Below are 27287 nucleotides of genomic sequence, written 5' to 3'. Positions count from 1 at the left end.
AGTTTCTTTAATAAATACATTTCAAGAAAAAAGGCTGTGAGGGGAACCTGTAGATTTAAGAAGTCCTAAGAAACATATCTGCCAGATCTGGGTCCAATCTAAGCTGGCCTGGGTCCAGCATTAGCCTCGGGGGAATAAAATTTTGTTTTAAGGAGGAACAAACAGGTTGACCTTACCAAAGATAATCTTGAAATACAGTGGCCCACAGTGGAGAACTTTTAACCTAGATAAGCTTATCCATTTATGGGGTATCCTACAGAAAAAGGGGTCTCAGCCAAGCACTCACCATAAAAGGTAGAGGGAAAATTATTTTTCCTGCTCTCTGGTTTCTGGTGACCAGGATATGACCTGCTGGGACACCCCCCACTCCCTCCAGAGCCTACAGATGGGATCCTGGGAAAACTAGCAAAAGCCAGCAAATGGTGAGAATTCTCGCCAAAGTCAGCTGTCCCAGATCTCTATCTGTAGCGCCTGGTTGGGAGAGGAAGGTAAAATTTCATGCTGTCCCTTCCTTTCCAAATTCAGATTGGCAGGCAAAAAGACATTTGTAACAATGAGGTCTTTGAATTGTGACTCTCGAGAATTTACTTTTGGGTACCCATTGGTTGTTGATCCTTTCTCTCCCGGGGACAGCTACTGCCTTCTTATTTATCTTGCTTTGTGTCAGGTTGGGGGCCTCCCAAATTTGGCCAGAGATGTGCGTTGCACTCCATTTGCGGCTAGGGTCCTATCAACCATTGCCAGCTCTCAGGAGAACTAAGTCTTTCACTCTTTCCGTTGTGTTTGGGGGCGGCTGGTGGTTATCTTGGGCAGGCAGTATCCTCCGCACCCTCTTTGGGGATGCCTCTTGTATTCAAGGGATTGTTCAATACTGCCAGGAATATTTACCGTTTGTGCCTGTTGAAACCTGACAAGATATTTGAAAGGATCTTGTTAAGTAGCTCTATGGTCAGAAGTGGGCCAGCCTGGAAGCCGGTCTTCAGAGATGAGAGGAACACTTTTTAGGCCTTCTCACCTGAACTAACATGAAACCTTGTAACCCAGAGGGAAAGAAACACATTCCCAAGTCTTTCCTGGAAGGATTTACTAAAATATTCCAAAGACCAACAGCTCTAAATCTAGAACACAAGAATCTTGTGATTTCCATCTTGGTTGAAGATCTTCTCCCTGATAAAAAGAAGCAAATTGAAGCCAGTGTAGTTAGATGGGCGGTTCGGCCCCTGGATACCTTTAAGACTATAAGCCAGTTTTCAGAATTAAGAGCAACTGTCCCTATCTTACAAATCTTTGCAAAACCAGAAATGCAGCTCTAGAAACAATTCAAAGTCTACCTATCTCGACCATCTCCCAAAACCCCCCTATTCATCCCAGAATGGCTACAGATGTTGTAAAAGATCAGAACTTTGGAATCAGAACCTTCCTGCTTTTCAGAAAATGAAGGAACAATTTAAGTAGTAATTACCCTAGCCTTCTGATAATAGACAAATAGACCCTAAAACTCCTAGAAGAAAACTAGCTTTCTCCCAAGGTCCCTTGAAGATGTAAATGTTGCCACGTTTCTTTGAAATGTAAATACCCCAAGGAGGTAAGTCAAACAAGGCTCACAGTCACCTGAGACAGAAGGGAAAAAAGGGGGGAAGAGGAAGCTTTTAAAAATATAAACAGTTAAAAAAGCTCTCTGGGCCCATATCTAGTCCACAGCCTCCATAAGGTTACTTGCCAAGGACAAATACAAACCTCAAGTCTCTTCCACAAATATTACTAAAAAGCTTCAGCCACCTGCTATCTGAGCAGATAAACTTTCCATCTGCCAGAAAGAAAATTTGGATCCAACTGTTTGTCTATAAACTAGTTAGTTTTGCCTGTCTCACGGCAAAGATTTTAAAATAAAAGCCAGAATATCTCTGTTGGCATCTGTCTATGTGTTTACGTATGGATATTATAAATGTGTGATTTTTCTTCTACTTCCACATAGTAATGCCACAATGAAGTTGTAAAGGGCTCTCTTTCATTGGCTTAAAGATAAAAACACATTCTATAAATCAAGTATGCTCTCAGAAATATGAAACTAACCCAACGGTTTTTCAAGTGATCTAGGATAATATTTGGTACATAGCAGCTAGTTTAAGTTCGTTGGTTTAATTAAAACAGGCTTGTCTTTAGAGTTTCATTTAGAGTTATCAACGTTAAATATATAATACTTTTATTCCACATAGGTTTACTAAAAGTCAAATAACTACTGATCTCTCTATTACAGAAATTTGTCAATAAGAAAAAATAACTTCAGATAATGGGTAACCTGTTTCATGTCTTGTGAAATTTTCATCGTTTACCTAAACGTAACGGTTCAGAACAAGTGAGTTAAATGCATGCAAGTAAGATAAAAGTTTATAAATGAACTTTTCAACAATAATGATGCTTTACGATAGGTCTACATAAAACTAGTTTCCAAAATCTTTTTCGTAACTTGAAACCTTGAAGTTATACTGAGATAAGTTAAATGATGGATATTCACTGAATATCTAGATCGTTTCCAAATAAGATAAAACACCGAAACAGTAATTACTGAACACAGACTTATTTATCATCCTTTGGCTTTATTTTCTAGAGGAAGTCAAGATTTTTAGGGTGTATTAGTAAACATGTTCTGTGCCACATCGGAAAATTTACGATTAGGAAGAATATACTTCTAGAAATTATAAAATGTATTTATAAATTTGTCAGTCTACAATTGCTTACTTCTTAGTTTCCACCAGGAATTAAGGATTTTGATACTTAAGAATTCTAATTAACATATGTAATTAAAACTACTAGAAATAATAAGAGTTTTATTTATTTTTATTTATTTATTTTTTTTATTTTTTTTCAACGTTTTTTATTTATTTTTGGGACAGAGAGAGACAGAGCATGAATGGGGGAGGGGCAGAGAGAGAGGGAGACACAGAATCAGAAACAGGCTCCAGGCTCTGAGCCATCAGCCCAGAGCCCGACGCGGGGCTCGAACTCACGGACCGCGAGATCGTTACCTGGCTGAAGTCGGACGCTTAACCGACTGCGCCACCCAGGAGCCCCGAGTTTTATTTATTTTTAAAAAATTTTTTAAATGTTTATTTTTGAGAGAGAGAGAGAGAGAGCGCACAAGCAGGGGAGGGGCAGAGAGAGAGGGAGACACAGAATCCAAAACAGGCTCCAGGCTCTAAGCTGTCAGCACAGCAGGGCTCAAAACTCAGGAACCATGAGATCATGACCTGAGCTGAACACTCAGCTCAATCAGCTGAGCCACCCAGGGGCCAAGATGCTAAACTTTATTAGGTTATCTTGCACAAATGCATGTTACTAATATACGTGCTCTAGAAATTGTGTGAAATTGCTAAAAATCTGGTATGTCCTGGTGTAATGTTATCAGTCCCATTTCCAGTTATCTCTTAAAATGTTGTAGGTCACAGAAATAACCAAATTTTCTATTATAATTACAATTCTGTTATAATAACTCTCATCAGATGTTGAAACATGGTCATTTTATGTCTTTTGTCACTTACGGATGTTTATTTTACTCTGACGCTTTCGCAAAAGTGCCTCATCATCAGAAAGACTGGGGGAAAGGACTCAACAAATACTCGAGAGTACACGTTTCTGGGAACTTGAAGATTATAAAACTGCACCGGGTTCGAATTTCCAGAACTCATGGACAAACTGGATTAAAGCAGAACAAGAATTAATACCATGGGACTGAATGAACTAATGAGGATTATTATTTTTTTTTTTACAAATTTGTCTTTGAGACATTGCTGGTTCCTTAATGTTTTGGTTTTTTTCAGCTTCAAGGAAAGCATTTTTACTTTTTAATTTTGTAAAGTTTGCCTTTGTAAGTATAATTTTTTTAATTTTAATTTATTTTTGAGAGATGGGGGGGAGAGAGAGAGAGAGAGAGAGCGCGCGCACATGCGTGCGCATGCAAGCGAGGGAGGGGCAGAGGGAGGGAGACAGAGGATCCAAAGCAGCCTCCACTGACAGCAGGGAGCCCGACATGGGGCTCAGAACTCAGAACTCACAAGCTGTGAGATCATGATCTGAGCGGAAGTTGGATGCTCAACCAACCGGACCACCCAGGTGCCCATACCTTTGTAAGTATACATTAAATATTTACTTTTTCTCCCTACCTGGTTCCTCCAGAATGTGGAAACTTAGCATTGTTATTTTCATATCTATATTGATATTTGCATAAGTTCAGGAAGCATCTGTTCTCCCTTGGACACAACGGGAAACATTGGTTATATGACCAAGGCTTTGACTGGTATGTCAGATTTGAGAATGTGCACAGAATCAGATGGGACCAAACAGCTTTGAGAAACTAAAACTGACTTTGCAGAGCCAAAAACAGCACCTTGGAAAAACCAGCCTGGTGTCTTGCTTATAGGGTTCTGGGCAGCCTAACCAGGTAAGGACAGTCACTTCCCAGCAGCCATAGGAATCTCAGGATATCTTGGAGACCTCTTGAAGAGAGAAATTCACCCAAATCTACAGGGATTTCAGGTGAAGTCTGATGGTGAGTCTTTGGCCTGCTTGGCTTCTTAGTCTGGAGAGGCTTTTAAAAGTCCAATCTAAGATTCCTTATGAAAAGTTCCAGCAAAGTGGATTTTTAGAGCCTATACAGTCAATCACTATTCTTGTTGCACTTAACGCAAATAGTCTGGTCACATGTAATTTTTCAATTTATTTTACAAACAGATTAGTCTGACTATGATTATCTTTGATAGAAATAAGGGTGATTATTTCAGTAGAAACTGATAACACAACCTTGTAGATATCATAATTTTTTTTTAATTTTTATTTATTTTTGAGAGAAAGAGGGAGAGAACAGGGGAGGGGCAGAGAGAGAGGAAGACCTAGGATCCGAAGCAGGCTCTGTACTGACAGCAGTGAGCTCGATGCAGGGCTCAAACTCATGAACCGTTGAGATCGTGACCTGAACCAAAGTTGGACGCTTAACCGACTGAGCCACCCTGGCACCCTGTAACCTTGTGGATATCAGATTCTACTCCCGTTCATTTGTGTTTGAGGTTTTGTGATATACCTCTAAATTGGACCAGATTCTTCAAGGTTCCTCAAATCAATTCTTCGAGTTTCCTCAAATGTCTGGCTACAACTCTCCAGACTGACATTTCCAATTTTCTCCTACCCTTCTCATTTGGAATCACTAAGAACAAAGACTGCCCTTGAACCTCCATGTAAGGGACTATACCAGGCCCTCCTCACTACCCAGAGAGCAGTCAACCTTCAGGGACTTGAACCTCAAGTCCACATCTCCCAAATAAAAAGGGTTCCTCGAGATGCTTGGAACTGCACACCAGCTGGAGTTATAAAATTAACATCGACAAGGGAGGCTCCTCCCCAGAAGCAGACAGCATCTCGAGGTGGACAGCCCCTCCCACGGTCACAGATCAAGATCTTCACCTCCACTATGAAGATTTTATTCCTTTTTCCTTTTCACTACTTGCTTTTTCTGTTTATGAATGCATGCAAGGACGATGCTCCCTAACCGTGGCACCTACCTCTGAATCTATTGCTAAAGCAGTAACTGCCCAACACAAATCCTTCCTCCCCAAAATTGTTATCGATAATAGGACAGCCCTTGATTATCTTTCAGCTGAGCAAGGAGGTGTGTGTGCTATGGCCAGCATCACTTGCTGCACTCAGCTTAAGAAAGTGACTCCTTCAGGGTGCCACTGAAGCACCCTGGGTGGCTCAGTCAGTCAAGCGTCCGACTTCGGCTCTGGTCATGATCTCGCAATCTGTGGGTTCAAGCTCCGTGTCGGGCTCTGTGCTGACAGCTCGGAGCCTGGAGCCTGCTTCGGATTCTGGGTCTCCCTCTCTCTCTGCCCTTCCTCTGCTCACGCTTTGTCTCTCTATTAAAGAAAAAAAGTGACTCCTTCAATGGGGTCTTTCTTTGACTTTATTTGATTCTGACTGGTTTGGTTCTTGGATGCCATGGCTCCAAAGAGCACTCTAGACATTGGGAATTATCCTCCTTATAATAATCATAGTAGTCTCCCTGAAACACTGTGTTTTCTCAGAAGCTTTAAATGCATGTTTACGGCCACTAGCCACCAAGCAGATGATCTTCCTAAGACTAAATCATCAGAAAAGAAACAAAGAGAATAACTGACTTAAGGAATGTGAGCCCAAAGTCATGACCTGCAAATACCCCAGATAGATGCAGCAGAAAGGCGTACTGACCTATGAATACCACGCGGAGGCCGCGGCAAACGGAGGATGAGGCAATAAAACCTGCATGACCTCGAGAGCTGGGAGAAGCATAATGCCTTAAAATCTGATCACATCTCTCAGGCTGAGAGCCTGATCAAAAGGGGAGAATTGCCAGTGGAGCGCTTGGGTGGCTCAGTCAATTAAACATCTGGCTCTTGATATCAGCCCAGGTCATAATCTCATGGTTCATAGGTTCGAGCCTCACATCGGGCTCTGTGCTGACAGCACAGAGTCTGCTTGGACTTCTCTCTCTCTTTCTCTCTCTCTGCCCCTCCCCCAACTTGCATGCTCTCTCAAAATAGACGAACAAACTTTTTAAAAAGGGGGAGAATTGTTAAGAACAAAACAAAACAAAACAAAAAAACCCACAAGACAACAAGCCCCAGTGGAGTTGCTTATGCTAAGCTCCACATCACCAAACCAAGACTTGACTTAATTACAGTTTCAGCTCTCCCCCAAATGGAATCAGAAACCAGTCAATCAGGAATTGCCTGATCAGCACTAGCTAGGTCATCTGCCCTCCAGACAGACCCCTACCATCCCCTAAAAGGAAATGGACTGGGCCATAACCAATCCATTTTCCGCCTAGTATAAAAGTTCCTTGTTCCTGCTCCCTTCTGGCTAGGAAAGTCTTCCATTTTGTACAGCTCCTCAGAGCACATTTCCACCTGCTAGGTATGGATGCGGTCCAATACCAATTGATTTTTGTTCAAGTAAACCCTTAAAGTTTTTAATATGCCTCAGTTTACCTTCAAACACAGTTCTTACCTTGGAGCCCCAACTCAGGTGCCCTGACTCCCAATAGAACCAGCACATTCCTTGCTGTAGATTATGTGGTGTCTAAAGGGGGTGTCTCTTGATCAGATGGGGGCCCCACGTGTAGGGTGACGATCAGGTAGAAGCCCACCTGAAAACACCCCCCTGAGGCAGAACGAAGGAGACAGAAGATTACTGAATCCCACACAAGGGAGTGGTGGGCAGAACAGCAGAGGAGAGGTGGTCTGTAAGGAGGCAGTGGGAGGGGACTGCTTTTAAGGAGGGAAGGCGAGGCGGTATGGTGATGGATGGAATTTTCCCTCTTTTGGTAACTGTGCCTAATTGTTAGTAGCCCCTTGATCAGAGCCGAGGGTCTGTCTGTAGTCAGCCATGTGGTCAGTGTGTCCCTTTCTGCATTCCATTGCTCAAGCCTGTTTGCCTAAAAGTGGCCTCCACAGATTACACCACAAAACTCTTATGGACTGAATGTATTCCTGAGAAAGGCTGACTGAATTATCCTGAGTTCAAGCCCCAAACGGGGCTCCATGCTGGGCGTGTGGAGGGAGGGAGGGAGGAAGGTAGGGAAGAAGGAAGGAAGGAAATATCTAGGGGTGCCAGGCTGGCTCTGTCAGTGGAGTGTGTGACTCTTGATCTCAGGATCTCGAGTTCAATCCCCATGTTGGGTGTAGAGCTTATTTTAAAAAACAAACAAATAAATAAAAATCGAAAAAATAAAGAATGTATCTATTCACCCACTCCAAGGAACACACCAAACAACAGGCTCTTCATCCATTTGCACAGCGCAGAACAAGTCGCTTACATCACAAAACACCCCAGGGTGAAATGCCCAGCACCACATGGCTAACAGCTGGAGCCACTTAACGTACAACTCAGCTGACATTATGAAGAGGTAGAGCAACTAACCCTAACGGAGATTATTCCCCCTTTAAAAAAGCACTTCCTGTTTCATGTTTGTTCCTCTTTGAAGACAGACAGCATGAATCAGTGGAGAAAGTCTAAATGCAGACACCCAATAAATAACATGTTAAATTCCTTACATTCAAATGCACAGGGAAGAAGCTGAAACAACCATCTCTTGAAGCTTAAATGAGCCTAGTAGCGATCCCCAGGGCAGAAGGCAGCCTACGATTGTTGGGGAAAGCCCTCTCCAAAACAGATGTGGTTAAGAATACTGGAGGGTAGGCACAAATAAGAAACAAATGCGGTCGTTCTCCAAATGCAAATTGCTGTACTCAGTTGTACTGAGAAGACAATGAAATTGCATGCAGTTGCAAAAGCAAACTCCATGGGTGGGAGAAAGTGGGAATTTAAGGTAAAATTATTTGGGGTAAAGAATGGAAAGGCAACAAACACAGACTGTCTGCCAACTCAGGAGTCCTTTACTACAGCTGTCCGCAGTTTTAAAAATTTAATACGACCATACTTCTTTTCACATACATAAAAAAGACAAGCAAATGGGACATAATTTAGCTTAATGTCATACAGCCAGTAAGTGATGGAACCAAGATTTGAACTCACATTTGCTGGCATCCATAACCTCTGCTCTTTCTCTTGTATTTGCTGGCTACTTGGGAAGACTTGTGAGCCACAGTGGAAGTTGCAAAGCTTCATGGGATAGCTTCATGGATAAAGATTGGATAGCTAGAGAAAACTAAGAAACTAAAAGGGCCTAAGGAAAGGAAAACTTGATAAAGAAGTCCAGGAAAAAGCCAAGCCCGTAATACAATCAAGGAGGAGGTTGACTGATTTTAAGTCGAGGGCAAAAAAGGGATCTATGGCCTTACCCCCTTCTGTGGTACTTAAAAAGCATTTTTATTCCAATTATCTGATTAAATCTAGTAAAGCAGGCATTAATATCATCTTCATTCTTCATGTGAGAAAAAATGAGTTTCAGTTTATAGGTCTTGCCTAAGATCACACACTAGAAGTGCCAGAACAAAACTCTTGAGTCCAAACTGCAGACCTTTTCCAGTTACCCCACTGAGCCAGAGAAATGGCTCTGGCTTGAATTAGAAATAAAAATAAAAGTCTTCGCACATAAAAATAAGGGACAACCTAGGGGTAATAGTTAAGAGATTTGCCAGTGGTTTCAATTTAATCCAGTTAATGTCTAATGAGAGACTTTGGATCAGTTACCCATCTCTTCTGCAGGGAATTTCTACCTGAGATTACCTTCCAACATTTAAAAACGGTCAGGGTCTTTAAATGTTCACTTCTAGTGTGTCTATCAGAAAAGAGGTAGAAATGTGCCTCAGCAGTCCAGAATAGGAGCCAGTCAGGGAAGGGAGAAGGGCTGGTCTAAACTCTCAGTCACTGGGGAGAAGCATGCTCTTCTTTGATACCCTAGAGATCAATATCAGAAGTTTCCCTGTGGCAACTGGAGCCTCAGAAACTCCCCTAATTTGGATTACACCAGCCCTTTAATTTGAACACCAATCCCTTCATTTGAACATTAGAAATGATAAAGAAAGAATTAAGTATCCATCTGCCTTTCCAGAATGGACCATATGTCAATATCACCTTAAAGCCCCAGTTGATGAGGGAAAGCTACTCTTTACCAAGAAGTATGCCGGCTAGTAAGTATACAAAGAATTATAGAGGGGCGCCTGGGTGGCTCAGCCAGCTGAGCATCCGACTCTTGATTTTGGCTCAGGTCATGATCTCAGGGTTGTGAGATCTAGCCCTGTGCCTGCACTGAATGCAGAGCCTGCTTAAGGACTCTCTGTCTCTCTCTCTCTCTCAATAAATAAATGAATGAATGAATGAATGAATGAATGAATGAATGAATGAATGAATGAATAAATAAATAAATAAATAAATAAATAAATAAATAAATAAAGGGGAGCCTGGGTGGCTCAGTCGGTTAAGTGTCTGACTTCGGCTCAGGTCATGATCTCACAGTTCATGAGTTCAAGCCCCACGTCGGGCTCTGTGCTGACAGCTCGGAGCCTGGAGCCTGCTTCAGATTCTGTGTCTCCCTCTCTCTCTGCCCCTCCCCCAATCATGCTCTGTCTCTCTGTCTCTCTCTCAAAAATGAATAAACATTAAAAAAATTTTTTTTCATAAAAAAATAATAAAATATAGAAAGAATGATAGAAAAAAAACAAGCAAACCAGAAAGCAAACTAAAATACGACTTGGCAACCCTTAATTTAATAGCTGAGTCAAGCAATGATCATCAATGGATGCTAAGCATTAGTTGAAAGGTTGGTGGGAAAGGGGTCCCCTCCATAAGACCGAACTATCACCCCATAGCTTGCTTGCTGTTCACAAGGGAAAAAAACATGACTTGACAGACATGATTTCGCTGTCATCTCCTTATCAGTAGCAGATAGTACAGCAATAGCCAGATTATCACTTGCCTCCTGATGTTATACAGTATGCCACAACTTCATTCATGAAGGACTCTTGTTAAATAATCTTTAGCCTACTCTATAATAAAAATACAAATATCCCAAATAAAAAAAATGAGCAAAGGACTTGGATAAATGTTTCTCCAAAGAATATATATAAATGGCCAATGAGCACATGAAAAGGTGCTCCACATCATTAGCCATTACGGAAATGCGTATCAAAACCATAGTGAGATACCACTTGACACCCACTAAGTTGGGTAGAATCACAAAGTCAGATAATAAGTGTTGACAAAAGATGAGAAACTGGAACCCTCCATACATTGCTAGTGGGCACGTAAAATGGTGCAGCCACTTTGGAAAACAGTTTGATAGTTCCCCCCAAATGTTAAACAGTTACCACGTGACCTAGTGCTGGGAGGAGAAGTTTTCCTCCACCCTTAAAGGTTCTTCTGGCTGCTCTAAGAATTAAATTGACACGAAACAGATTAACAGGAGAAAACCACACTTAGTTTCAAATGTACAGGAACACCACATGCATGGGGGCATTCCAAGACAGGAAGGTAAAATGAGGCATATATGTTTATCCTGAGCTAGGGAATGAAATGGAAGAGTAGGCAATTCATGGGGTGATAAGAGCAGATTTTTCATGATCAGAGGTTTGCCCTGCCACATTGATGGGTCACTCAGGTAAAACTAATCTCTGATAAAAAGTCTCATCCTGGGAAAGACCCCCAACTGACATCCATTAGGTAGTTAAGGGAGGTGCAAATGTTTTCAGCCCACTAGGTCTTGATCACTTTCGGCGCAAAATAACCCACATGCTCAAGTGGCATACTTTATGGAGACTTCTTTTGAACCCCTTCACTTGCAATTCCAGATCTCATGACAGATTCAGGAGAACTGAAAGCAGATGTCCACACACAAATTTGTACACAAACATTTACAGTAGTATTATTCATAAACAGTCAAAAAAAAAAAGAGAGAGAAACAATCTGGGTGTCCATTAACTTATGAGTGGACAAATAAACAACAATATTACTCAGTCGTGGAAGAATAAAGTACCAATCTATGTTGAGACATGGAGGAACCCTGAAAATGTTATGCCAAGTGAAAAAAGCCAGTAACAAAAGATCACATATAGTATGATTCCACTTGTGTGAAATGTGCACAACAGGTAAATCCATAGAGACAGACAGTAGATTAGCGGTTGCTAAGGATCAGGGATGTAGGGCAGCAGGGAGGAGATGGGATGTGACTGCTAAAAGATATGAGGTTTGTTTTGAGGGGAATCAAAATATTCCATAGTTAGACAGCGGTGATGGTCGCACATTTCCTGAATATACTAAAAATCACTGAATCGTATACTTTAAAGGGGTATATCTCAATAAAGCTGGTATTTAAAAAATCAAGGAGGTATATAAAATCAGGGGGTAGTTGTATATACACGTATGTTTGTAATTTGTGAATCTCTCTGCAAGGAGATAAAAAAAACAACAACTCATGAATAGTGATTGTCTCTAGGGAGGGCAGTATGGGGCTGGAGGCCAGGGTGGGAAGATTTCCCTGTTCTCTGTTTTTACAATTTTCTTTTAACCATTCGCATTGTCTTCCTATTTCCAGAATTACTTTTAAAATAAAATTCTACATGCTTTCTAAAGAAAAAAAATGTTTAACCTGAATTATTTTCAAGATTGCCAGTTTTCAGAAAATACAGGGATGGAATAACATACATAGAAATGGTCATTACATTACATTACATTACACAGAAATGGTCAAATGCAGAAGGTGGGGCATTCTACGGGACAACAGGCAGTGATTCTTGAATAGGCTGATGACTCAAAAGGGGGAGGTCAAGATTAAAACAGACTACAGAGATTCAGTCAAATGTAATGCTTGTCTTTCTTTAAACCCATCTGAGTAAGTCTAGCTATAAAGGAAAGCTTTGGGAACATTGGACAGCTGTGATATGGACTGGATACAAACGGATAACAGGGAATTATTATTGATTTTGTTATGTATGATAATAGTAGGCTGGCTATATAGGGAAATGCTCTTTTCGTTTTAGGAATGGACACTAAAATAGTGATGTAAGTCACAAGGACTGTAATTTACTTTGGATACATCAGCAAAGGGAAATTAACGAAATAAATAGGGAAAACGGCTCACAACTGTTACATTTAGGTAATGTGCCTATGGGTGCTCATGATATTTTCTCCCTTTTATGTGTGTGTTTGAAACATTTATAATTAAAAATTAAATAAAAGAAAAAAATTTACCTGAGGACAAAAGCAGTTTAGAGACTTGCTCCCTAGGGGCTAAGAACCAACTTTTCTCACAAGTAATGCAGTGGTGAGTGGGGTCACGCAGGGGTGGGTAGTGCAGTGCACTGGCGGGTAATCTGATCAGTGTGAGTGGGGTCACACAGGGGTGAGTAGTGCAGGCAGTGGCGGGTAATCTGATCAGTGTGAGTGGGGTCACACAGGGGTGAGTAGTGCAGGCAGTGGCGGGTAATCTGATCAGTGGTGAGTGGGGTCATGCAAGGGTGGGTAGTGCAGTGGCGGGTAATCTGATAAGTGGTGAGTGGGGTCACGCAGGGGTGAGTAGTGCAGTGGCGGATAATCTGATCAGTGGTGAGTGAGGTCACACAGGGGTGGGTAGTGCAGTGCAGTGGTGGGTAATCTGATAAGTGGTGAGTGGGGTCACGCAGGGGTGAGTAGTGCAGTGGCAGGTAATCTGATCAGTGGTGAGTGGGGTCACGCAGGGGTGAGTAGTGCAGTGCAGTGGTGGGTAATCTGATCAGTGGTGAGTGGGGTCACGCAAGGGTGGGTAGTGCAGTGGCGGGTAATCTGATCAGTGGTGAGTGGGGTCACGCAGGGGTGAGTAGTGCAGTGGCAGGTAATCTGATCAGTGGTGAGTGGGGTCACGCAGGGGTGAGTAGTGCAGTGCAGTGGTGGGTAATCTGATCAGTGGTGAGTGGGGTCACGCAAGGGTGGGTAGTGCAGTGGCGGGTAATCTGATCAGTGGTGAGTGGGGTCACGCAGGGGTGAGTAGTGCAGTGGCGGATAATCTGATCAGTGGTGAGTGAGGTCACACAGGGGTGGGTAGTGCAGTGCAGTGGTGGGTAATCTGATTAGTGGTGAGTGGGGTCACGCAGGGGTGGGTAGTGCAGTGCAATGGCAGGTAATCTGATCAGTGGTGAGTGGGGTCACGCAGGGGTGAGTAGTGCAGTGGCGGATAATCTGATCAGTGGTGAGTGGGGTCACGCAGGGGTGGGTAGTGCAGTGCAGTGGCGGGTAATCTGATCAGTGGTGAGTGGGGTCACGTAGGGGTGGGTAGCGTCATGCCCTAGTGAGCTTCATGAGAGCAGAGACCATGTGTGATGCCACTCATCACAGCTGCCCCATAAACCCAGCCCAAAAGTCTATACAGAACAGAGACTGATAAAATACTGTCAAATTGATGGGGTTTGGGATGAAGGTAGGGTTCGCAGCTGACACCCAAGAAAGAATTCTTGAAGACGTCTTTGGTGCGAAAAGGCGACTGTATTAAAGCATGGGGACAGGACCCACGGGCAGAAAAAGCTGGCAGGTAACTGATTATATACCTTCAGGTTGGGAGGGGGTTAGGTAAGTCTCTGAGGTATTTTGGAAGCGACGTTTCCAGGAACTTGAGGCGCTAGGTGCTGTTAGGAAAACGCCATTTATTGCCATTTAGTAAAACCTCAGTCATGAGACCCTTCAGATGGATACCAGGGGCCATAAGCTTGGAGTATGATTGCCAGCATACATCTTGGGGGATTTGGGATAAAGGAAGTTTCCAAAGGAATTATTATATGTTAAAGCAGACTCACAGGATCCTGAGGGGTCAGGATAATGTTAAGCCAAGATCCCCTTTTGCCCCAGCGAAGTGTCATCATCAGGGCAGCTGAGCTCCTAGAGGGAGGTCACCCTGCCTGTTTCAAGCACTTGTCTATGGGCTGTAGGCTGTAAGAGAATTTAATTTTTCATTTGCCTTAGTTTCCCACATCACCATGCAAGCCCTTAAACCCCTTTCCTTTGTTCTTGGGCAGCCAGGAGCCTCTGGGGAATATCACACATATTCCACGTGGGGAGGGAGGGGGCCAGCCTGTATTCTTCCCTCGGCTCGCATAATGCTCCCTCATCAAAATGAATAAATGCAGAAAGGAAAGGAAGAACATGCTGTCTTACATGGCATAGTATAAAGACCGCAGAACTCAGAGTCGGAAGATCCAAGTTCAAGTTCCAGCTCATACTTATGAACTGAGTGAACCATGACAAGTCCCTTAGCTGCATGTGGCAGTTTCCTCCCCTGTGATACAAAGCTCATCCCATGATGCACCTGAGCCACCCTGCAAAGCGGCATGTCTCAAGTGAGCTAACACAGGAGCAGGCCTCCTCGTTCCCACCTTCCAAATGGGTCTGGAACCCACCGCCCTCATCCACACACCACCTCTCCTCTGGCCCCTGGCAGCAGGCCTCTCTGGCTCTGAAATTCACTCTCTCTCCTCCACCTTGCCCCCCAAAATCCTCTGGCTGGAAGGCAGCGTAATTTTTTAAAAACTTTTAAAAACCAGGGGCGCCTGGGTGGCGCAGTCGGTTAAGCGTCCGACTTCAGCCAAGTCACGATCTCGCGGTCCATGAGTTCGAGCCCCGCGTCAGGCTCTGGGCTGATGGCTCGGAGCCTGGAGCCTGTTTCCGATTCTGTGTCTCCCTCTCTCTCTGCCCCTCCCCTGTTCATGCTCTGTCTCTCTCTGTCCCAAAAATAAATAAACGTTGAAAAAAAAATTAAAAAATAAATAAATAAAAAAAAATAAACTTTTAAAAACCAGACTACTTACAAGGGAAAATGTCAACACACACAGAACAGCGTAACAAACATCCATATACTCATCAATCAGCTCCCACAATTACCAACATGCTCCACTTTCCGTTTTACCAATTCCTCCCATGCATGAGCATATTTTTTTTAAATCTTTTAAATAAAATCTCAGACATCAAATTATTTCACCTGTCAATATTTCCATATGTATCTCTTCTAGAAGAGCAGTATGTCTCAAAGATGTCCTTTTATGGCCACTTTGTTTCAATCGGGACACGACAAGGTGCTCCCCCTGGCATTTGGTTCACATGTCTCTTAAACCTAATCTTTTAATCTATAGGCTTCTCCCCCTCACACTTCTTCTTCTCCCATGCTGTCTATTCCTTAAAGAAAGTGGGAATCTTTTAGAAATAAATCATGTAACTCATCTGCTTAGAAATGTCTAACGGCATCCAGCTGATGATAAACGCCTAGGGTTCATTCATTCATTCAATAAATCATAACAGAGCACCCACTATGTGCCACAGGCCACTAGTGAATGGGGGAAATGCGGGTGAATATGGCAAACCAGACCCTGCCTTCACAGGGCTCAGACTCTAGTGGAAAAGAGAGCCAACAAACAGGTAAACTAATAAATGAACAACCTGGTTTTAGGTGGTGATGCATGCCATGATGTAAATAAGACAGCATGCCGAAAAAAAAAAATCACAAATGGGGGTCTGCGTGTGACCAGAGGCTGCACAACAGGAAGGGGTAGCCACAGAACAGCGGGGCCTTGTGTCCTAGGCAGAGGGAAACCAAGCACCAAGCATGACAAGCTGGCTGTGGTGGGGAGAGAAAGCAAGCTGGTGTGGCCGGAGCCTGGCCGGTGAGAACAGGGTGAGGGATGGGGGCGGAGACACCTGCTGGACAGGGCCACAGGAGGCTTTGGGAGCGTGATGGGAAGTCTGGATGTCGTGGAGAGCGAGGGAAACCTTTCGAGGGTTTCTGACCTGGGGGTGACAAGGTCTGATATAGCTCTCAAGGGTCTGCGGCCACTGCCCTAGCTCACAGTGCCTTTCATTCCTGTGACATTACATACTCCTTTTCTCTACACTCATGGTCTCATGCACAGTAACGTGCACAGTCCTGCCCACCTGCCATTTTCACAGGCCTCGCCTCTACTCATCCTGTAGCTCCAGCGGGGTTGGGAAGGTTCTCCTGACCCCTCCATCTAGCTCAGGTGCCATCACGGTATCCGGGCTTCTCTTTCATAGCACTTGTCACAGGGGCAACTGGTCAATTATGGGTATAATCATTGGTTCAATGTCTGCCTTCCCCAGCAGACTATAAGCTGAGAACAGAAACTGATCTTGTTTCAATCTGTATCTCTGAAGCCTAGCACCATGCCTGGCATATTAGGCAATAAATTGTTTGTTGAGTGAATGGATGGCATATCTTCACATTGCACTGAATTTTATGAGAAAAAATATCCACTGTCTTGAAATAGAAATGGACATATTCAACCCCTGGTCACTCAAAAAATATTAAAAATCTAAGATAAAACGGAGCTCAGAGATAATCTTGTCAAATCTCTTCATTTTAGAAAAAACAAGACCAGAAACAACATGAGGGTGAGAAATGAAGTGATTTGACCTCAGCTATAAGTTGATCAACAGGGGTACCTGGCTGGCTCAGTCGGTAGAGCATGTGACACTTGATCTCAGGGTCATGGGTTCAAGTCCCAAATTGGGTGTAGAGATTACTTAAAAATAAAGTCTTAAAAAAAAAAAAAAGTTGATCACCATAATGACTCAGTTTCATTTTAGTCCCAACTAGAAATTAATAATCCTGTAAGTATTCTATTATTCAACCAGGGCCTCTGCCAGACCATGGGGCACCTTTGGGCAAATCAAATGCAGGTGTCCTTTCCTGAGTGGCCCCAGTCCCAGGCTGAGGTTTAAGGCTTGGTCAGTGGCCTGTGGGATGGGCTCCAGCTCTCACTGCCCCCTTGGTCATGGCCCTTGTGCAGCAAACAACCTGTAGACCCTAGGCGCTGGCCCTGGGCTCAACCAACAGATTCATAAACTTCCCATGTGCCAGTAAGCATGTCCCTTCTATGGGTAACAGCAACGGGAATAGGATCTGATCTCTGGGAGCGGGGCGGGCCACCTCTCGACTAGGATGGGACCCTGAATGCCCTCCTAGCAAACTGGGGCCACTGCTCTGGGCTGCCACCTCCAAGGAAAGTCATGGGACTATGGTGAACATGGAGAAACATCTATTTAACTTGAAGTTTTCTGTGAAAGAGCTTAAAAGAAATGTCAAACACGATTAAGAAGGAGAGGCTGAGGGATGCCTGGGTGGCTCAGTCAGTTAAGCATCTGACTCTTGGTTTTGGCTCAGGTCATGATCTCCGGTTTCATGAGGCCGAGCCCTACGTTGGGCTCTGCACTGACAGTGTGGAGCCTCCTTGGGATTCTCTCTCTCTGCCCCTCCCCCTTCTCCTCTCCCTGCGTGTGCCTGCACGCGCGCTCTCTCTCAAAATAAACTAAAAAAAAAAAAAAAAAAAGGAAAGGCTGAAAAAGCTGAGAGTAAAAAAAAAAAAAAAAAAAACCCATTCAGAAGAGCAGCACAAATGTTTTGAGAACACACACTGAAAATGAAATCTGCCAAAAGAGCCAAGCAATTAATTTCTCGAGCAGGAGTGCTAAGGTTAATGCGGTGGGTGCAAGCGTTCAAACTGCAGGAACAATGGGCAAGAGAACGGAGGCCATGGCCATCTGGTTAAGTGGATGCTAACTGAGGGGTATGAACCTTGACAAGATTTCCGCCCTGATGGACCAAGGCCAACACCAAGGCCAACACCAATGTGCAATGCTGGATGTTTCTATGCAGCAAATGGTAGGCACAGGAGTAGCACCACTACCCTAACAATACTGCAAAACCAAGTACATATGTGGCTGCAAAAAATGACCCATGAAGCTGGCCTCAGTGTCCACATGGACAACCACCACAAGGTCAGATAGGTTCTGCAGATAGGTAGGTTGCTTCCCAGGGAACAGGATGAGCTATCACAGCCTGGCTCCTGATCAAGAGTAATTTAAAGAACAGGTGCTTCTGTTAATTTCACTTGCTTCTGAAATGTGTTGTGTGTTTATATAGATAAGTTGCACTTCAATTACTCTAAGAAAGCTGTGTATGGCAAGAAAGCTTAAATACTATTTGGATGGAATGCTTTCTCCTGCCTTGCTGTATTTCCCAACGCATTAAGAAATACCAGGGAGTTTTCACCTTGACAGATTTGATGATTGGTTATGTGTAAAAGCACAGGGGCATATTTTTGTAGATGCCTTTGATAAAGCTAGCATCAGCTTGTTACATATGAGACATCTTTTCTCAAAAGTTACATCAACTGTATAGCACCAAAGTACTACAGAATCAAGTGTAGAATAAAAGTTTGGGGCTTTTTCAAAAAAGACACAATCTCTGCTCTCAATGAAGAAGAAAGCCCGCAGTTTTAGAGCACATTACTACATGATAAGCTGTCTAAATACATGAATTCAGTGAATGTTCACAACTCCATGAGAAAGGCAATGATGTTTCCGTTTTGCAGATGAACAAAATAAGGCTTTCAGAGGTTGGATAACTTACCCAGGGTCCACAATAAGTAAGTGGTAGAACAGAGATTCAAGCCCACACGTATTGGGCTCCAGAGACCCCACTCTTGCCGCATTACCTACTGATACTCCCGTTGAACAGATTAAGTTATGTAAACATTTATCAATATACTAAGCTCCAAACCAGACAATATTGGAGTTACAGAAGAGTTCTAAGGACTGAGGGGTGAATGCAGTCTACAAGTACCGGTCAGTTAGGAAGGAGGAAGGGCCTAGAGAATGGGAGAGAATCTGAGAGGTTAAGAGATGGATAAAGTGGAAGAATGAAAGAATGAGGAAAGGGCCAAAGTGAGACATATTCTACTGTCTTAGAAGTGTTAAGGCAAAGCTGGAAATGAAGCTAGAATGGTAGGATGAGGCCCTGAATCCAGGTCAAGGAGTCCAGGGTCCTCTGAAGTCAGGATGGAGGGAGGGCACTAAAGAAATTGAACATCAGGGCACCTGGGTGACTCAGTCGGTTGAGTTTCCGACTCTTGACTTTAGCTCAGGTCCTGATCTCACAACTGGTGAGGTTGAGCTCCTCGTAGGGCTCTGGCTGACAGCATGAAGCCTGCTTGGGATTCTCTCCCTCTTTCTCTCTGCCCCTCCCTTGCTTGAGTGCACAAGCGCTCCCAAGCCCCTTCTTTTTCTCAAAAAAAAAAAAAAAAAAAAAAGAAAGAAAGAAAGAAAAGAAAAGAAAGAAACAACACTGTTGGAAAGTGTCACTGCAACAGGACAAGAAAGACACAGAAGCAAGAGCCTTCTGTGAAGGTGAAATGGGGAACTGATCACCATGTTACTCAAGCCAATGGGCAACTCTTCAGTCCTCACCTTTTGTGCCCATTTAACCTTGGTGGTTCACTCCCTCCTCCTTGAGACACTTTCCTCATTTGGCTTCCAGGACTCCACTTCCTTTTCATTTCCTCTCAACTCACTGGCCACATCCTGTCAGTCTCCACGGCTGACTCCTCCTCTTTTCCCTGACCAATGGAGGCTCCCTTGGACCTCTTCTCTATTTGCATATACTCCCCTGCAGGGGTCACTTTAGTTCTGTTTTAAATACCATCTATGTGCCAATGATTCCCAATTTATACCTAAAGCCTAGGCTTCTCTTCTAAATTTCTGATTCATATACCTACTCCATCCCAGACCCTTTACATTAGGGTATATAATTTACTTACTATGTTTGCTGTTTGTTTTCTTGGTCCCACTCCCCTGCTAGAATGTAAACTCCCTGAAGATAGGATTGTTTTGTTCACTTGCATTTTGAGTGCCCTAAATAGTGCCTGGTACATAGTAGGCACTTGGAAGGTATCTGTGGAATAAATGAATAAAAAGAAGGGGTAAGGCAGCCTCAAAACAGTGTAAGAACCCGCATAAGGTACTATGAACAAGGAAAAGCAAGTAGTAAAAGTATCCGAGGGGAGGAGGGAGGTGAGTGATTTTCACTTTGCCACGTGGAATCTGAAGTGACAGATGGGCATTTGGGTGGAAACATCTGGTAGGATTTTGGAATTCTGGGACCAGTGTTTATTATTATTTCTTCATCTGAAAAGAAGGAGGAGCTGTTTTGAGGATTAAATTGACACATGTGGTTATACTCACCCAATACTTTTCCTTCTCAGTGAATGTTCATATTCCTAGCCAAGTGCCCAGGACCGTGCAGACCAACTAGCTCAGACACACATCCCTGTCCATCCACCTTTTACTCAGGGCCATCACACAGTAGATGCCCCTCAGTCCTGGGAACGCAGCCCTCCAATGTGGGCCCTCTTTGAGGATTGCCTCCATTGAAAAACTGCTTGGCCCAGGATCACGCTTCCTTCCAAGGCAGCCCTTACCCGTGACTGATGGCTGCAAGGGCACAGAGACCGAGCCCTCTCAGGCACACTGGAGACAGCTCGAGACACCCCACCTCCAGAGCTCCCAGGGAGCTGGCTGAGACCTTTGCTGGCGGCTCAGCCTCTGCTCAGTTCTTCACCTCCCTGCCTCCGTAAGTGTGGAAGTGAGGAGCCCTCCCCCAAGAAATAACCTGCTGGCTAATCTCCATTTCACAGTCAGCTTCCTGGGAACCCTTGGGGGAGGGGCGGGGGGGGGGTGCAGCTACAACCAAGAGAGCTCCGGGATTCTTTCTCCCTGAAATGCAGAGTAAACCCAAATAGACCTGGAGGGTATGGCTTGACAGGAATCGTTTTTTTTTCAGCAATAGATTTTCTAGGTCTTTAGAATGTAATGTGGTTAGTCTGATGCCACAAGTGAAGGAGGGCAGGAGGTCTCAAATTTAACACAGGGGTTCTGAACTTGGGGCTCATGAATAGAATTCGGTGTGTCTGTTAAGAAGGGAAAAAGAGAAATTTTATTTTTATTTTCAATAACTCCTAAGCGATATTTTAGCATTTCCTTCCATTATGAATGCAGGCAACAAATCATGGTAGTAGGAACTCTTAATGACCTTGCCACCAATAGGAGTCACTGATATTCCCATTTCACGTTTTAGTCATTGTACGTGTCCTCAAACACTGTTCACAGTCCTCATGATCTTGAAAGTTCAGTAATTACCTGACCCTCCCCCCACCACTCTTACACCTTATATTTAAAATGGCTAAAAATACACACGTTACTTCATACAATTTCTAATATTTGTATCTGTATTTGAACACAACTGATTTCCTTGGCAATCCTGCGGATGCTATTCTATGTAATTAAAAAATCTTATTCTAAGAAGGGGTCCGACAGGCCTCACCAGACGGCCCACGGAGGTCAGCCCACAAGGGCAGCACTCTCTGTGGGTGGAGACTTGAAAGGCTCCTTCTTTTTAGGCAAAGCCGACAAGCTCCACGTGGGTGTTGTCCAAGGCACGGTCTGCGCCGGCCAGGCGACGAGCACAGCCATTTCAAGGGCAGGACAGGCTCCCGCCGCTGTTTGCGCTGTTCCCCCCACTTATGGAATGCGCACAGCTTTATATGAAATCCACATGGTGCGCGGCTGGGGAAGGCGGCGGCACGGAAGGACTTTACCAAGTTGACAGCGTCCCCGGGCCCGGCCAGTTCTGAGAAGGCTCCAGAGAACTAAAGGCCACCTGGGCCCGCTCCCTCTTTGGGGCCCCCCATGGTGACAGTGCTCTGCTACAGGAAACTGGATCATCGGGTCGCCCTGCTTTCCCAGCGCTAAACTCTGGACTGAAACGAGCTCAACTGGAGAGCAGAAACATTGCCAAGACATATCCGGAGTCCACACTCACACATGCAGGCTGTCGGCTAAATTCCCGGGGCAGAGGCCGGGTTTGGCGGTCTTTTCCTGACCCGGCACCTACGGAAGTCCCAGGGCCCGCGCGCCGCCTGCGACCCAGCTCTCGCCTTTGCCCGAGTCCCACCGGACCGGGTCCCGTCCCCAAGGGAACAGGACAATAGCGAGACGCGGACCGACTTCCCGGCGGCGATGCCGCCCACAGCCGCCGGAGAGGAAACTCCGCCCGGGGTCCCGGGGTCCCGGGGTCGGGAGGGCGCGCGCGGGGCCGCGCAGACGGGACGAGCCCCCCAGACCCGCGTGCTCCTCTGGCGACAGTGACCAGGCGGCGCGGAGACGTCGGCGGGCCCGGCGAGGGCGGGAGGCCAGGAGACCCAGCGCCGCGCCCCGCGCCCCCGCGCCCAGCGGGTCCCGGTCCCCGCCCACGACGCCCACGTCCGTCCGGCCCCGCGGGCGACCCTGCCAGCCTCGGCCTTCCTTCCGACCCCGGCTCGGCCCCCACGCCCTCCTCCCCGACGGCCCCCACCGCCTGCCCCGGGTCGCACTCACGTAGACCGAGTTGATGTCGGATTTGTCGAAGAAGCGGAGCGCCCGCCTCAGCTCCAGGGCTGGGGAGACTTGGTCATCCCCAGCCTCCAGCTCCAGGTCCCCGTGTGCCGGGCCGAACGGAAAGAGCTCCTGGCGGCTCAGGCAGCCCCCGGGCCCCGCCAGGAGCAGCTGCAGCAGCAGCGCCCGCGTCCACGCAGCCCCGCTCCGGCGGATCGCGGCCAGCATGTTCCCGAACTGCAGTCCCGCAAACCTAGCGGCTCGGCGGACACCGCCGAGGAAGGCGGAGACGTAACCGGACGCCCCTCCGCAGCCCCTCCACGCCTCCCGCCTGCCTCCCGGCGATCCCACCCCTGGAAATAGGGGAGGGGAACAGGGGAAAGGGAGAGGGCCCCGCCCCGTCCACAGGGCGCGCCGCCGAGGCTGCCCAATGGCCGCGAGGGGGAGGGCGTGGGCGAGGGGCGACAGCGAAACCCCCCGGCGGTTCCGGCAGCGTCACCCTCGACCCCTGCGGGGTCTTGGGCGCTGGTGGCCCGAGGTTCCCGAAACCAGCCCGGTTGCCTCCGAAGAGCAGAGCTTGGGACTTTGCACCACTGTCCCCGGGTCAGGGCTAAGTGGGAGGGCGGGCTACGTGGAAACGTTCTGGATTCAGGAACACAGCCCAACCCAGGGCTGCTCGGGGGCGTCCGGAGGTCGGACTCACCGGGTCACGCCCCAGTTAGAGGAGGGGGTAGGTGCTGGGAATTAGCAAGCAGGGACTGGACCAGGAGCATGTTCCTGAACACATCCATCCAGATTTTCAGCGTTATTGAGTGCGGGCGGGATCCTTTGCCTGGTGATGTGGACGTTCGGCCAAACATGGGGTCCTACCCGCGAGACAAACTCACGAGTGTATAAAATAATTCAGTGTCAGGTGGGTGGGGTCCCCAAGTGATAAAGGGCAGTAGGGCCGGAATAATTGCCCAAGGAGAGCTTCCTGGGGGGATTGGGGGGTGGGAACAAACCAGGTCTTCTGGAAGGGATGGAATTTCATCAGGAGGCTGGGGAAGGGACGTTCTGGAACGTGGAGCCGCGAGTGGATTCAAGGCGCCATCCCCCAGTTGAGAATTTGGAAAAGGAAAGTTGAGAATTTGGGAGGAAGGCTTAATACCAAACCTAGGAGGAATGTGAACTCACTCTAACACTCCCAGGACAACCATTGAGAGTTCTTGACAAAGAGAGATTAAGTGGTATCCTGACGAATGGTTGATCATTAATTTGGCACTGGGTTGAAACAGAGATGGGAGATTCAAGACTGTTGAAAGGGAAAAGGGAGTGGGGGGAGGATGAGAAAGGAAAAGGTGGAAATTGAGAAGAATTGAATCTACGAGGCATTACAATGAAAGAAGGAATGAGACCTGGTTTTGAATTTGATATGGGGGTTGGGGAGAGGACTTAAAACTGGGTGTAAGGTTTTGAGCCCCGAGGCTGCCTTTTGAAGTCAGGGGGGAGGACCCAGGACAGTGGGTGTTGGGTATGTATTTGCTGGCAGACCTGTTAAAACCTGGAGGTGTCAACAGGGCATTTTTCTTGCCTGTTGCCAACTAAAATTAAGGACCTAGGACCCAACTTGAAATAATTTTCCCCATAAACAGCAAATTCAGCATAATATAAGGAGCGTTGAGTCCCGAACCAGTAGAAAACATAAAAAGCAAATGAAGTCCACCCTCTGAACATAAAATCTTTGCTCTACTCTCGACATCTTTTTCCTTTAAATTCATTAGCCATCAGAGAAAATACTAAGTTTCTACAGGTACTAATTGGCTTTGCAACCGCAGTAACCCTCAGGAACAGAGACCCATCCCCATTTCACTCAAGAGGGGCACAGAGATTCAGAGAGGTTTAAATCATTCTGCTAAGGTCACATGGCTGGAAGGCTTCAGGTGACCCAAGCTGGTCCAGGATCAGCTCCAGGACAACCTACAACCTTAACCACTATATTAACCGTAACCAATACATAGCTTCTGTATTGTATTACTGTGTGTGTGTGTGTGTGTGTGTGTGTGTGTGTGTGTGTGTGTGTCTTGTTGTTAAAGTGACTAAGGCTGCTTGCAATCCGTGGCAATGCAGTGGCTTTTCCTTCAACTCCCTCCGGGAATTGCAGTGCTCTCTGCCTCTGTTCCCCTGCCCCAAAAGTACTTCCTGACTCCTCCATGCCACCCCTAGCTTCAGCTGCTGCACCTCTGGGCTTCCAGGCCCCAGCACTGCCCATTCGAATTGCCAAGAACTCCGTCTGGAGGCTCCTCTTCTTCCTCTGTGCTTACCTGCACACAGCATGAAGCCTGAAAACACCCAGCTGGCTTTTTCCTGCCTGTGCCTCAGACTCTCTCCTCCTTCAAACCCCCACCCCACCTCCTGTTTCGCTTCAGAGCTACGCTGAAGCTATTGCCTGTGCCTGGAATGCTCTCACCCCTCTCACGAATTCTCTCCGTTTTTGGTACTCAGGCAGCTTCTGAACCTCCTATTGGTTCACGGAATTTTCCTCGGCTAATAGAGGAGCAAGAGCACTTCTCCAGTTTACTGGTTCCAAGTACCAAGACCATTAAGACACAATCCCTTTTGTGCACAGCTCACGGTCTATGGAAGACAGACATACCAGCAACATGGTGGATGTTAACTAGTTTTAGCAGAATTAATACTAGCAACAGTTGCCTAAGTTAGTAGCTTCACGTAGATGTGGAGAAATGAGATTTACAGAAGTTAGATAATGCACCCGGTTCCAGAGTGGGAAAGCCAGGATTTGAATGTTTTCAAATTTCAGTGTCTCTGAAACCAAAGCTCAGATTCTGCCACACCCTCCCGCCTTTCTATAAATGGAGAGGTTTCTCCCTCAATTTCCATCCACAAGGTGTATCTGCTCTGTTGTTTATACATAATGTTCATGCTGTATTTACATATGCTTCTGTTCACTTATTTCATCAGTATGTTCTTGCTCAAGTAAGTCTCATATGTACTGTAAACTGTCTGTCGTTTCCTATTTATAGCCCTGCACTCAGTGAACACTCCCTGGTGCTGGGGAATGTGACATCTACGCTGTGCTGCTGACTAGGACAATGTGGGCTGGCTGCCAGCCAGCCACTCCTTTAGGATTTCTAGTTTTAAATACATGTAGATGCATAATCTTCATCATAGAATACTTAATTTTATGTAGTGCCCTGGTCATTTCCTAAGTGTATATAATAATTAGGTATTTTTCTCTAGTTGTCTTGAGTGTCTTTTCCCCCGATATAAGCTCTTTGGGGAAAGGCTGATGTGTTCTATTCTTTTCCAGAGTCCAGAGAGCCTCACTAATACTGTGTGCACATTAATAAAAGCTAACAGTTTGAAAACTCAGTAGTACTTTTAAGAACTATTTGATATCTGCAGTAGCATATGAACCCACAATGACATAATACACCAGTTTTTTTTTATTATCTTTTTTTAAACCTGCCACTTTAGAGACTCATACTTTTTCACTGACTGCTGTCATCTGGATGAGACAAAAGGAAGACAAAATTCAGGAAGCAGGCTGTATCTATAAGAAACCAAGTTAAACTTTCTATATGGTTTATTCAGACAAAAGTCCAGGCAAATGAGCAGAGAAATAGCTTAACTGGCTATTTCACTGAAAAAGACATCTGTTCTAATCTCACTCTCCTGTGAGCTTTGGCCACTGACCACATATGGTTATGGAAGATTCCTTTATTTACTAGATGTTATGTAGAAATAAATGTGTTAGTGTCTCAATTCCAGGGGAATTCACCTGATTTGTGAATAAGATGATCACTATTTTAAACAACTTAACCTCAATTATTATCTCAGATAAAGATAACATAAATTAAATAACCATCCCCTAACAAAGGGTGATAACTATTTGTGAAAGTATTTTTGTAATTATGTCATGTTCCAAAACAATGTTCATCCCAAGATAATATTATAGGAAACTATTAGGAGATCAATCCAAAAACTTTATGGCTTCTCAGATCCTACTTTTAATTATCTTATTCTAACAATGAGTTTTCACATGTTAATCACTTTTTTCCAATCTTTATTGAGGCACAAATGACAAATAAAAATTGTAAACATTTAAGGTGTACAATGCAATGATTTGGTATGCATATAATATGTGAAATGATTACCATAATACAGGTAATTAACATATCTATCATTTCACATATAGTCACCATGCCGTACGTTGTATCCCCAGAATTTATCGCATAACTGAAAGTTTATACCCTTTGACCAACGCTTCCCTATTTTCTCCACTCTCCAGCCCCTGGCAACTGCCACTCTACTCTCTGCTTCTGCAAAAGAATATTGTGACCCGTATTCATTTTAGATGTCCCACATGAATGTTTCATTGAAAATAATACTGATTTAGGGGCGCCTGGGTGGCTCAGTCGGTTAAGCGGCCAACTTCAGCTCGGGTCATGATCCTGCAGTCCGTGAGATAGAGCACCGCGTCGGGCTCTGTGCTGACAGCTTGGAGCCTGAAGCCTGTTTCAGATTCTGTGTCTCCTTCTCTCTGACCCTCCCCTGTTCATGCTCTGTCTCTCCCTGTCTCAAAAATAAATAAAATGTTTAAAAAAATTAAAAAAAGA

At 45.2% G+C, this 27287-nt stretch overlaps 1 protein-coding gene across 1 annotated transcript in view; it reads right to left on the bottom strand.

Moving 5' to 3' along the window:
• NID1 (nidogen 1) overlaps nucleotides 1-23264 on the bottom strand; it is an 85493-nt gene extending 62229 nt beyond the window's left edge. The window contains exon 1 of the mRNA XM_043596250.1: nucleotides 22672-23264. Coding sequence (XP_043452185.1) covers nucleotides 22672-22896 — 225 coding nt within the window. The 5' untranslated portion in view covers nucleotides 22897-23264. The remainder of the gene's footprint in view (nucleotides 1-22671) is intronic.
• Nucleotides 23265-27287: the final 4023 nt, after the last annotated feature.

The sequence above is a fragment of the Prionailurus bengalensis genome, chromosome D2, assembly GCF_016509475.1.
Source record: "Prionailurus bengalensis isolate Pbe53 chromosome D2, Fcat_Pben_1.1_paternal_pri, whole genome shotgun sequence".
Classification (NCBI taxonomy): Eukaryota; Metazoa; Chordata; class Mammalia; order Carnivora; family Felidae; genus Prionailurus; species Prionailurus bengalensis.
This window is presented reverse-complemented; position numbering and strand designations above follow the sequence as displayed.